The sequence below is a fragment of the Thermobia domestica genome, chromosome 10 (assembly GCF_964235325.1).
Source record: "Thermobia domestica chromosome 10, izTheDome1.hap1.1, whole genome shotgun sequence".
Lineage (NCBI taxonomy): Eukaryota > Metazoa > Arthropoda > Insecta > Zygentoma > Lepismatidae > Thermobia > Thermobia domestica.
In genome coordinates, this window is record NC_137463.1 from 96,588,457 (window position 1) to 96,602,143 (window position 13,687).

General features: G+C 35.8%; 1 protein-coding gene across 6 annotated transcripts in view; it reads left to right on the plus strand.

Moving 5' to 3' along the window:
• Positions 1 to 13,478, plus strand: part of LOC145662586 (uncharacterized) — a 60,143-nt gene extending 46,665 nt beyond the window's left edge. For all 6 annotated transcript variants that reach the window (XM_081728296.1, XM_081728299.1, XM_081728297.1 and 3 more), the window contains exon 5: positions 9,497 to 13,478. In XM_081728296.1, the coding sequence (XP_081584422.1) occupies positions 9,497 to 11,210 (1,714 nt within the window). In that variant the 3' untranslated portion in view covers positions 11,211 to 13,478. The remainder of the gene's footprint in view (positions 1 to 9,496) is intronic.
• Positions 13,479 to 13,687: the final 209 nt, after the last annotated feature.

Here is a 13,687-nt window from a genome sequence, read left to right on the forward strand (position 1 = left end):
AGCAGAAGGATTCCCACCCCATTTTCCTAATAAAATATTCCTAGTTTTAAATATCATACCAACTAAATTAGTTTTCAAACATTGCCGTCTCATGCTTGCCAATGTACAAACTATGAACTTCATATTTCGTTACCTTTGACCTTTTATGACATTGTTGACCTTTTCTTATGCATGTATTCTATGCCTACCTTTCTGAATGTCTTCTATGGCAAGTCAAATCATTTTTCAAACGTCGCAATTTCATACTAGCTAGCAAATCAACTATGATGTTTTAACTATGTGATCTTTCAACTCTTATAACATTGTTGAGCTTTTTCTATGCCCATAAACACCTCTCGGAAGGACCTTTCTGAATGTGTCCTATGGGAGCTCACATTCTTTCTAACGTCACAGTTATACTTACTAACACATCAAACATGATATTTTAACTGGGTGACCTTTGACCTTTAATGACATTGTTTACCTTTTTCGTATGCCCATACACACTAATCGGAAGGACCTTTCTGCATATTTTCTATGGCAGCTCAAATCCTTATTTCCAACATCACGGTTTCATAATTGCTAATACATCAAACACGAAATTTTAACTCCGTGACCTTTGACCTTTAATGACATTGTTTACTTTTTACCTGTGCCCATACACATCCATTGGAAGGAGCTTTCTGCATGTGCACTATGGCACCTGGAATATTTTTTTAAAAGTTGCAGTTCCATACTTTCTAACACATCAAACATGATATTTTAACTATGTGACCTTTGACCTTCTATGAAATTGTTGACCTTTTTCTATGTCCATACACACTCCTTGGAAGGGCCTTTATGCATGTGTGGGATACGGACAAAATCTCGCGGCCGAAACATCGCAGCCCAAAATCTCGCCGGCCAAAACCTCGCGGGACAAAATCTCGCCGGGCCAAAACCTCGCGGGACAAAATCTCGCCGGGCCAAAACCTCGCCGCCCAAAACCTCGTGGGACAAAATCTCGCCGGGCCAAAACCTCGCCGCCCAAAATTTCGCCGGGCCAAAACCTTGCCACCCAAAACCTCGCCGCGAATGAAACTTTTCTTTAAAATTTATCCAATGAGTTTCTTAATATGCAATTCCACATTACAAATAATAATAATAATAATAATAATAATAATAATAATAATAATAATAATAATAATAATAATTATAATAATAATAATAATAATAATAATAAGGAAAAACATCGTGTGCGTGGGCTTTCTCGGGTTATTCCCGTTTCCTCCCACTTTCTTTATTCGATCATTTCCTTCATCCTGGTCATATACGTCTCCTTTAACCTACAGGACATAATCAAGGGACGTCGTAAAAACTCATATATTATTTCATACTTTCATAAATATTATTAGATTTTTTCTTCAAATTTTAAGTTTTTGAATGCTCCAAAGTTCACGAAACTAACCCCGTTAGTTGTCATTACTTTCCTTATGCAGACTTTCTTTAACTATAACCAGTTTAAATACATCCTGTCGCCCTATCTTTACATTGAAATCCTCTAATACAGAAATAGAATTTTCATATGGTATCGCGGGACTTGGTCAAATACCCGTGATACTTTTTCTGAAACAGCGTCTTTTATACCGTCATCCTTATCATCTGTTGGAACATTTACATTTTGGTCAGGCGAGATTTTGGGTATGGCGATATTTTGGCCCCGCGAGATTTTGTCCCACGACGTTTTGGGCGGCGAGGTTTTGGCCAGGCGGGGTTTTGGCCCGGCGAGATTTTGGTCCGCGAGGTTGTCGCCGCGAGGTTTTGTACCCAAACCGCATGTGTTCTATAGTAGCTCAAATCATTACTTCCAACGTCACAGTTTCTTACTTGTTAACACATCAAACATGACATTTTAACTGCGTGACCTTTGACCTCTGATATTGCTGACCTCTTCGAGTTGCTAAAAAGGATCTTAGATAAATCCTTTATGCATATGCTTTTTAACATTATCTTCAACTGAATTAATCGTGTACAATAAGCTGTTGAAAAGGGAGCTTTCTCCGCAAAGGTCACAGATGACCTGTTAGAGGTCACGGGGTCACGATTGCGCAAATTTCTCGTTATTACATTGTTTCGGATTAAAATTTATGTCGATATACCAATTTTTGCTACCTGAGATGGATATTCAAAAGAATGGCATGTGAGACTACTATTTAACATTGAAATCCCATAAGGAAAAAATCGCATTTTGACCTTTGACCCTGTAACTCCGCAGACTCTAGCACCCAAGACTTCGTTTTGCTATCAGACAAATCTTCTGACCTTCCTCTAAATTGCCTGCAAATTTCACAGTTCTAGCTCTTACGAGTGCTGAGTACTATGAATTTAAAGTTTACACACGAATTATGGGACAGTCTGTATATATATATATATATATATATATATATATATATATATATATTTACATAAATGCCTACGCCACCGTGTAATGTTTTATCCCTACAGAAAATAGTAGCTAACGTGTAACCTGTTGGCGTATACATGTAAATTTCATCACTTGTTAGCCAATGTTCGTTGACACATAAAATATCACAAGGAAGAATACCTAAGAATAACTCAAGTTCGGCTAGTTTGTTCCTTATTGATTGCAAATTTAAATGAAATAGTAATAGGTTTTGCCTATCTATATGATTATTACAATTCTGAAAAAAGTTGCGATTGTTTTTCACATCTATTAAGTCATTTACATCATTCAGTTCAACACTCTTCGTTAGACTTGAGGTTTTTACCCGGCCCTACATAGTATTCAGTGTATTCATGGAGTCGGGTGTGTTCAGTTTCCCTGAACTAACCATGGCATTCTTATTGCTACCTTAAATTTAGATTTGCCATAAAGATCCCTATCAATTATTTCACAAATCATGTTGCTCAATATTCTTTTCCCTCGTTGGTCGAAATGCATGCCATGTTTCGTGTACATCTCCCTACTTAATTTATTTACATCTAGAATTTCGACATTTTGGAAGCGGTTAATTTTACATTACTATTTTGAATTGCTTTGTTCACACACAATTCTTCAGTAAGATCATACCTGTGTGGAATGTTGCTTACAATTACCTTACAATGGTTTAGTTCAGAAAGCTTACACTTAATTCTTTTCACGACTTCACTTCCCTCATTACAAGCCACATCGTTGGCTCCACTTAATATCACAATATAGTACCCTCCTTGTTTACTGTTTGACTATTAACACTGGATAATATATCCACGCTGTTAGCTCCAGGCTTAACAAATCCTTCTACTATTATATCGTGTTTCAAATCTTGGTTCACTTTTTCAGCCAATCTCCTACCATGACTGTCAGCATATATGAGCACCTTAGGTGTGTCTTAGGAGTTGTCCTTGCACTAATCATATTCATCCTTGTACTACCCTTCGCGTTTATGAAATTATCTTTCTTCTTGTTCATTGTTCTCAAACTATCTACAGTTTTGCTACTAATATTCACTGATTTTGGATTGTCCAGAGCTTCACTTTCAAAATTCGCTAAAACACTGAATTTATTCGCACACTCTACTGGGCTAGCTAGTACTGGCTCAGGTTGATTATATCTCGGCCTATGTCTATTATAACATACTCTTGTCCATTCATAGTGTGAAGTTTTGTTTGCATCAACATTTGATTCTAATACCTTCACTCTTTTTATTAAATCTTCGTTTTCTAATTTCAATAACCTCATATCTTCCTGTAGAATGTTTATGATTTCTAGCAAGTTACCGGAATAATCATCAGACGAATTCATGTTCATTGGGCCGCCATGTTGTTCACATGTTGGACAGAACCACTCTAAATCTTTATCAATTCTATGTTCATTTTCTATTTTACCACACTTAAAATGCATCCATCTGTCACAGGAGTCACACAAAATTCCATTTTTCACAATTCTTTTGCACTTTGCACAATATTCATCGTATTTCAACTTAACTTTTACAGAAGCACAAGTACTCACATCGTTGCTACTGGACGCCATCTTGCCTACCGAACATGAAGGTTGTATAATCCATTCATTTTCTGCACTTAATGCTTCCGTGCTTCACAGGGTTTAGTTTGACTAATATTGGATTTTCTAATTCACAGTCTTCAAAAAATCGAATTTTCCTCTCTCTTTTTCAAGTCGATTACTTCTGTCTATAAATGAAATTCAATCAAACACACGTGAATCTTAAGAAACGTGATTTACCTTGTGCCTCAATTTTTTTTTTCTTTAGTTGGATATTTCCATTCGCACGGGGATCATCTTCAGTACGAATTTTTTGCTGCGTCAGTATATCTTTTCCGTCTCCAGTTGTAATTTTAAATTCCCTATAAAATACAATTTTACACGGTGTGTTCCATATAATGATTTCGGATATTAATTAGCATCTATTGTTTGATATCGTAAGTTAAAAACAGTTCACTTGCTGTTTCATGAAAGAACTAAAGGCGTGAGAAAAAGGTAGAAGAGCTGAAACTCCTTTTAAAAATTTGTCCTTCAACAAATGGATGAGAATGTATTCGAGATGTTTTGGTGAGGTGAGAAAAAGTCGTAAGTGATTGCGAACCCCTCTGGTCGTCTAACACCGCGATCATTATGGACAGACTAGAAGATCTAATATCATGGATATACAAGGAGAGGGGCAATCGTTGTCAGTGCGTAAAACTTGATTTAAAGTGTCAAAACCCTAGAAGGCATATGCTTCTTGTTTTTTCACTCCCTTTCAAATTGCTACCGCAATTACTTTTAAACTGTTCATCTGAAAAGAAATATTACGAGATTTTTTTTTTTTTTTTTTAGCTTAATTCAAGATTTTTCAAATGATACATGAAAACATTACAGTATTTGTGCCCCTAACGTAAGATTTTGCGGATCTGGGCTGGGGAGTTAGTCCGCTGTAAGGGAAGAGGAGTCACAGGAAAATGGTATGCAACATTAGTGATGTGTTCAGCCCATTCCCAGAACGAAATTGTATCATTATTGCTTTTGATTACAAATTTTTCTATACATTATGCCATTTTTAGAAGTTATCTTGAGTTTTTGAGCATTTTCGGTATTAGAATCAGAATTAAAGTAATAGCAATGAGATCCTTGACCCCGAAAACATTGGAAACTATTCTTCACAGTCTAATACAGCACGTTTTATCTCTAATAGAATTTGACCATCATGTTGGCTTTTACGGTGGATTTAACCACTTCTGGTGGACGAACTGCAACTCGGAGATCACAAATGGATTTCCTGATCCCGTAAACATGGGAAACGATATATATGACGGCATATATTTTTTAGCTGTTTTCAAAAACAAATTCATGTTGCAGTCATTTTGGCTGTGTTCTTGGATTTCGGCCGTAGGTAACTGAAATTCGACTTGTAAACATTCAGATTCATGTTCAGAAGGATCTAATTATCCCTAAAAATACATGTTACCTAAATGTCGCACAAAATGCAGATAAAATCGTTTTAGAGAATTTATCTGAAATGTTCAACAGTATATCACTCAATCCCAAATTTTATCCGCTATAAATTTTTAACCGTTCTTGTAATAATATTTTTTTTTTTTAAAAAAAAACGAGCTTTTTCCATAACTTATTGAAGATCTTTGAAATTATTTCATTGAAATATCATAATGTCATCATTGGTAATGGAGATACGATTATTCAAACGGACCTATATCTCTCGACACGGCAGCCATTTTAATGAAGTCACCATTAGGGTTCATGACCTCTCCCGATGGTTTTTAATTCTATGATGTGTACATACATTCTATGCAAAATTTCATAGTAATGTCAGGAAGTAAAATTTTTTTACGCTAACTCCACTGACTATCTGTAAGAGCGCGAAACCATACACAAATATGTGTTACGTTTGTAATTCAGATAAATACAAAGGGTACCAGAAAAGTTTCGCAAAACAGTTTTATTTAATTTTTGCAAAATAATTTCCACCACATTCAACACATCTATCCATCCTCTGAAAACAATCGTTATATCAGATATGCCAAGTTTCACTAGGAAGTTAAGGACACTTGTTGTCCAAAGCTCTCAGAAAATCCTCATCACTGGAAAACCGCATCCCTTTCAGCTTCACTTTCATATACGGGAACTGTAAAGTCGCAGGAAGCAAGGTCTGGACTGTAAGGAGGGTGCTCAAGAAGTTTCAATCTTGAGTGGTCGTATATTCGGTGCAGGCTTTCACGCGGTGAGCTTGAGCACTGTCATGATGGAGGAACCAGGTGTCTATTCTTAAATTTGGACATAGATTCTTCATAGATTTGATTACTTTGGGCAGGCACTGTTCAGTGTACCACTTAGCTGTGACTGTCTTTTTGTGTCCAAAACGACACGCTCCGCAAGTCCGCTTGGTTTGAAAAATACAGCTAGGGCCTATCATTTTCTTCTTTACTGATCGGGATTTTCTGACAGCTACAGGTGTATTCTCATCATCAAAAACCCAAACTTTGTCCTGAGTCTTGGTCGGCACATCATAATAGTACAACCAAGTCTCGTCACCTGTCACGGTGTTGTTTTGTCCCTTATCAAACATTTCCAGCATTTCCCGGCACCTTGCGTACCGTCGTGTCATCTGGTCTTCAGTCAGACTATGGTGCACCCAGAGACGACAAAGTTTCTTCACGTGCAAATGATCATACAGAATCAACGAATTGTTGGTGCTTTTAGGCCTGAAGTATCCTTAATCTGCTGGTAGGTCACTCACCTGTCTTCGACAAGTATTTTCCTAACAGCAGTAATGTTTTCCTCTGTAATTGACATTCGTGGCCATCCTGCCCTCTCAGCGTCTTCGAGAGTGAAATTTCTTCGTTGGAATTCTCTATAGTCGTACGATGTGGACATACATAACCCAGTGCAAGAATGATTTTTTCTAAGCACTGGTTTACGTTTAAACCACGCGCGAAACTATACCACAAAACTGTTCGTATCTTATTTCGTGACCAAGATGCCGTAGACTTTAGAATGTCACTGCTAATATGTAACTTAGGTCATCGACATGGCGCAGCGGTTACTGTGCAAGTACGAACATGTCTCAGCATGCTCCAAAAAAGCAAACTCCTGCCACAAGTGATTGCGTCGTATGGCAAAACTTTCCTATTACCGTTTGTACAGAGAGTAGCAAAATGTCGAAGCCTAATTTTGAAGAGCCGGATTGGTTTTCTTCATTTTCGAATTTTTCTTGCCAATTTTCACAATAGTACATTTATTTATTTTTACAACAGCGGCGGTCCTGTCAAGCACCTTACTTACAGGGATAATCGGTCCTCTATTTTCCTTTCCTGTTCGAAATGTCCCGAACTGAACAAATAATTTCCCGTGAGTGTCATTTAATAGGAATACCTTTTTCCTAAAACGTCCTTTCTTTCGGAACAATGTGGTTTCGGCCGTTTTGCGAGGAGAATGTTCTCCAGTTCACTGGACAGTATTTAAAATATGTATTCGTTATAGGCCTATGAACAAACATGTATATTCACAAATAAATACACAACCCATACACTAGCAGACGATATATATACAACAAAAGAGCTCACATATACAGATATAGAGGATTGTACACGAAGATGCACACGAATATAAACAAGTATTAATATAAACAGAATCTAAAAATTACTTCCACGCACAAAGGAACGAGACTCTTTCCTTCTGAAAACACGTGTTTACTGGCAGAAACATTGGAATGGAAATCCTCCACCCACTGTTGCTAAAATGACGTTTATGATTCGACCCTCACTGAGTGACCGCAATTACTGTGTGACGTAGAGCCTCTTCTTCAAAACAAATCTGCACATGTTTTTGAGCTGTCAGTTTGTTTCTAGTTTTGAAAGTACTTTAATTAATACTTTAATATCATTGCATTATGAAAATATTATCATTTTCCTATTTTACAAGTTAATAAATATTATAAATATACGAGAATTGAAACTACATTAGACTCCCGAGTGTCCGACCGAATGTAGCGGAAGGACAGGCCAGATAAAAAAAAAAAAAAAAAAAAAAAAAAAAAAAAAAAAAAAAAATGTGAACTCCGTCCCACCAATACCAGAAGACGAAAGTTTTTACCAAACTTCAGGGTTATAATACCGTACGTATTTTCCCACTTCTTATTTGGTTCTGTGCTGGTAGTTTATAAATGTTTATGTACTGCACTGCACGTTTCAAGAATTTATTAGAGAAAAAGTAAATTAAAAGAGTACGTACAGTATATGTAAACTGTTCACATTTTAACATAAATTATGTAATGCCTAACTTGAATGCAGGAAAAGTAAACAAAACATTAACTTAAATCGTAGGGCTAATTCTTAGCAAAATTTACAGAACAATTTACGAATACAGTACTGTGCATACTGGACAGTTATAATCAGGAACAGCGGCAAGCGTATTGTATTGAGGTCCGTTACACACTGACGAAACAATGAACAAGGAGCAGAACACTTCTCTTTTCCTGTCACAACTTGTATTTTTCACATGACCCGTAGGAGGATCGTAGCAGACGCCCGCTTCCAGTGCCGTGGCAATGTTGTCAATGCAACGCCTTGCCTTCCTCATTTAATTACGATAAAAGAAAACTAGGCCAGGTAGTCACGAGTTGGATACTCGTGAGTCTACTGTAGTTAACTTTTCACCATTACTTTACGAGTAAGTAAGTTTGATATCAATTCCAAATTACACTCTTAATAATGTTAATGGTGTGTAATGGAGTGTTAATGGAGTAATGGAGTGTTAATGGTTAGGTAACCAAATGATTTTTACAATATGTTAAGCAATTCAAATTGTAGAAATAGGTTAAGCAATGTTCACAACATACATTATTTTCCACTTTTTATATAGCTTGAATTCTTTATGGTGAGTAAAGTATTTAAAATTCAGTTCAATAATTCTAAGTAAGACACACTGGATTTATTTTCCTGTAATATTTTTGCCTCCCATTAGAATTAAAAAAATCTTTCAAAAATCGCTAGAGATCTCAAAGCTGGTTTAGTTATTCCGATGTGAGTCCCTTTTATACAACTATGGTGCCGTCACTGCATGGAAAAACATTTTTTCGTATTTTGCTGAAACATTATGTATGCTCTTGCAAGGTCACTATGAACTACTTTTACGAATATCGAAACTAATTAAAGATTAAATGTTGGTAGAGAAAAGCTACATGAACCTTCATGAGATTGCTTTTTCCACTCAGTATCTAAATTTCCTAGCATTTGTTTTTTGGTATTCTGTATCAAATATAATCTCGTACTTTCTAGAAAAATACTGAAATTTGCTTTTTATTAGAATATTTGTCAAGTGATCTGGTATAGTTTCTGGAACTATAGCTTTTTGCAAGACATTAGTAAGTTTTTCTTTTTTCTTACAACTGACATTGTTGACTTCAGTGTAATCTTTTAATAATTGGTATAAAGAATTAATAAAATATTTATTGTTACAGAATAATGCATTCCGTATATTTTTTGATTATTTCAAAAGTAGTGTGAATTTTATTGTGTCATATTTCAGGTGGCGCCACAGTGGCTTTAAAGAATTATACCGGTACGAATTCGGTGGTTCATCAGGTTCAGGAAGCAGTTGTTCAAGAAGTCGATCGAGGACAAGAACAAGGAAGAGAACAAATTCTCCTGCTCCACCAAGGACGAGGTCGTGGTCACGTTCTAGAGGAAGGAGCTATTCGAGAGAAAAAGTTATTCCGAGACCTAGAGAGAGACCACGTACTCCTCCATCTCCTCGTAGGTCTAAAGACGATGCAAGGAGACCCCGAAGTCCGCAGTCTGAAGGAAGAGATGGTAGAGTTCGTAGGAGCCTTTCGCGAAACAGAACGGCATCTGCTGAGAGGAGAAAGCCTGGAGGAAGGTCTGATGACCCCTCATCATCGAAATCGGACAGTTTTAGAAGGTCAAAAATATCTCCGAGACGTTCTCGAAGTCTTGGATCTCGCAGTCGCTCGTTTTCCGCTCGAAGATCGTTAAGTGAATCGCGATCGGTCAGTAGTTGTTCAGACGAATCTTGTAGCGTGTGTTCGCCGAAGTACCGTAAAAATCCTCCAGCTTCTCCAACGAGTAATCCTAAACGAGGCACCCGATCGAGATCCTTCTCTGTGCCACGTAATCAACCCGGTAGTTCGCTGAAAAATTCGAGAATTCGTTCACCTCCGAAGGCCTTAAATGAACCGAAGAAAATTCTGGAGAGAGGCAGAGAGAACGTAGCCGTGGGATTAAGTAAAAAAATTGTGGAAAGACCAAAATCAAATTCTATTATAGACTCAAGACAAGCAAGGAAAGAACTTGTGCCGGCAGCTAAAATTAGAAAGAAAGAAGATAGATATGGGAAAAGTATTGAGAAATCGAAATCTTCAGGCGCGACCTCAAGCAAAAGGAAATCTGAGAAGAAAGCAAAAGATTCAAGAAGGGAGAAACCTCCAGGAATTCCTTTGATGCCCAAACTTCGAGGATTTCCTGAGCAACATTCTGGGGAACGACGTAGCAGTGGGAGAAGGAAATCGAAGCGATCGGGGAGGGAAAGTAGAAGACGGCGGTCAGATCAAAATGGCCCTGTTGATTCTAAGCGTATCAGGAAACGAAGTCCTCATTCTAGCTCTGATTCTGACTCTGATAGTTCATCACAGTCGTCAGATGACGGGCAACCAAAAATGACTCTCTCAGAACGCTTTGGCAAAATGGCGCAGTGGAGTGTAGATAGGCGAGAATTTGACAGCGTCAAAATGAGAGTTATTAAGGATGCTAATAACTCAAATGTAAAAGTAGTGATAGAAGATGAGCTAGAAAGACCTATACCTCCATCTGCTTCAGGCGCACTAGCAATACCGCGAAGCCGCGTAGGGGAAAGAAGTCCTGATAGATACACTCCTGAGTATGAACGAAGACGTTATTTCTTTGAGAGGGCAACTCGCGAAGCACCGGTAGAGGTTCCTTTGGACTGGGATGATGTCCGAGTGCGGTATAAATATTACAGAGAGCGTGTATATCTGTGGGATAGAGATATTACGTTAGAAGAATATATAAAATGGGAGGAATGGTGGTATAAGTATCAGGAATGGTTAGAAATGGAAAGGTATTATAATTATAATCAGTTGGCATATGACAGAGATTTGGTGCAACAGCAAGCATACCGAGATGAAAGTTTTGAGCGAGAAACTATAACAGAAATCAGAACTCAAAGACGTTCGAGCAGAAAACTAAGGAGGGCTAAAAATTAATTCTGTATAGAGAAATGAGAGGTAATGGTAAAAACAGAATAAAAATACCTATAATTGTTTACTCTGTCAGAAGTTAGAATGTGGTGCAGTGTTTTCGTACGTTAAGAAATACTTTCGTGAGTTGGAATTTGCGTGTATTACGAATTCATATAGTTGCCTTAAATTACAAACTTCAAGAGGCATGGATGTAATTGAATTGTTTGTGACTTATATATACCATATGCATTGAAATTGTGATCGCAATTTGTATTTAGTTACACAAGGTTGCGTAGGTAAAACGGAAACAAACAAAGACTTGAGTAAGAAAAAAATCTTCAGGTAAATTTCAAAATTAAAGATTAATTATATCTTAAACAAGTAGGGCCGTGTAATTGAAGTATTGTTTTCTGTTTTCTTAGCACCCATTCTGGTACAGTTCTGTATATGATGAGAATTGTGTGCCTCATTAATGAGATTTGAATAGCACTAGGTGATTGATTAATTCCAGTAACCAAGAGTTTCTCAAAACAAAGACCATTACGTACTTGAAAAATATCGTATTTATTGATAAAGACTTCTGAAACTTGCCATACATAGGTGTCTATCCATATAATTGCTAGGTAGTTGTTAATCGACATTACTTTCTGTTTACTTACGTGAATTTTTAAAATTATTTTACATACCAGAACTTCCCAAGGATGAGTATTCAAATACCTAAAACTGTTTTTTTTTTTTTTCTATAGACACAATATATATCCATGTTTAGAATCTCTTAACGGAAATTATTATTAAATTTTAACAATTAAATTGAATCTCCACTGTTCTCTCAGTGTTAAATGTTCAATGATACCTTTTAGTCACTTTTGTTACGAATTGTGGAAGTTCTATTTTTTTAAAAAAGACTGTTTGATTTGCTATAAATAAAAACAATTGCATTGTTTAGTTGGGAACATATAGAGACTGATTTATCATAATTTATGATTATTTGTAGTTATACAAGAGTTACGCTTTCCACCAAATTCACTTTAATAAAAATTATTGGAGAAATGGCGACTGTAATTAATTTGAATTAATAGACATTGGTAATGTTTATTAATAGGAATATTTTGTGTCAAATAATATATTTGACATAGTAATATTTCAACTTTTATTTATTTATTTTTGTAATTACCGCGTTTAAGTAAGTTCTTATTTTTCACGTAACTATACAGTATTATTAGAAATGACAGTAATATTTGCCAACTATATCTTCTTTCGAGCTTACAAGAACTTGCCATATTTTATTTTGTATTTTCTATTAGTTTATTTCTAAAAGATTTATATTCGAACTTGGATTTACTTAAGCCTTTTCTTTTCTCGTTTTTTCGTCACATTACAAAATTTTGAAACAGTTCGTCGTTTGGATTAACGTTAACAGTTACTGAGAATCGATTGGCCTGTAGCATATTACTTGTACATATACTTATTGTGATGATAAAGGTGTCAAGTGTATAATTGTTAGATTTGTTATGTATTGAGAAACAGTGATTTTATATTAAGTGATATTCAATTCCCAGTTAATATATAAGTAAATACTGTTAAATAATCAGGTGCAGATCTGTTTGCAACTAAGTTTTGCAAAAATTTCCATAGTCAAACATGGGTTTAACAATTTGTATTAAGAGCTAGTTTTTGAATGTAATAAAATGTATATATTATTTTGTGTGTGCGACCCGTAGGGGCAAGGTAATGAAATGTATGTGGTAGGTTTTGACTTTGTTCGAGTAGTAATATTTGGACACTGTCCTTTACGAAAAGGTAATTTTAAAACATGTGCTATTCAATGAATTTAGCAGTTACGTTTCGGAAGTGTGATGCAAGAAGGTATAATTGACGTAGTGAATTGTTCTTGTATTATTTTAATTAGAAAGTGTTCTCTATGATTAACTAATTTGGAAGCTTGTATATTGTTTTTTCTGTGAAATATTGAACAAACACGCATTTTATTCGATCTAAGTTGCCATTTTAAGTGATGGTTAAAAAGAGTATTATCAAGATTATGCAGCTATGTAAGAAATCAATATATGTAATTTTAATGTTCCACATATTAGTTATGTGATTATTGAATTTACGTTGTTCGTGTTAATCATGTTGAAAGTAATTGGTACATTAAAGACCCGAGTGTACGTTGCTAAAATGTAGACTCAATGTACCATGCTTTGTAGGCAGTTAATATTCTTCAATAATCGTGCATTTCTTAAGTAAAAGAATAATGATAATAATAAAAATTAAAATGTATTAAATATACAAGGTGTGTTTGTAATTTTTTCTTGAAATTTTGTAACCTTACTTACAAACTGAAACTCACTCTTCCTCTTAAGAAATCTAGTCTTGTAACGTATAAAAATTGTGAATTTCAGCTTTATGTAAGCTTCTGAATTCATCCGATTGTCCAAAACTCTTTTCGTACCAAATATTTCCTCCAAACCTTGTTTTCGGAGACTTTGTGTGGCGAAGTA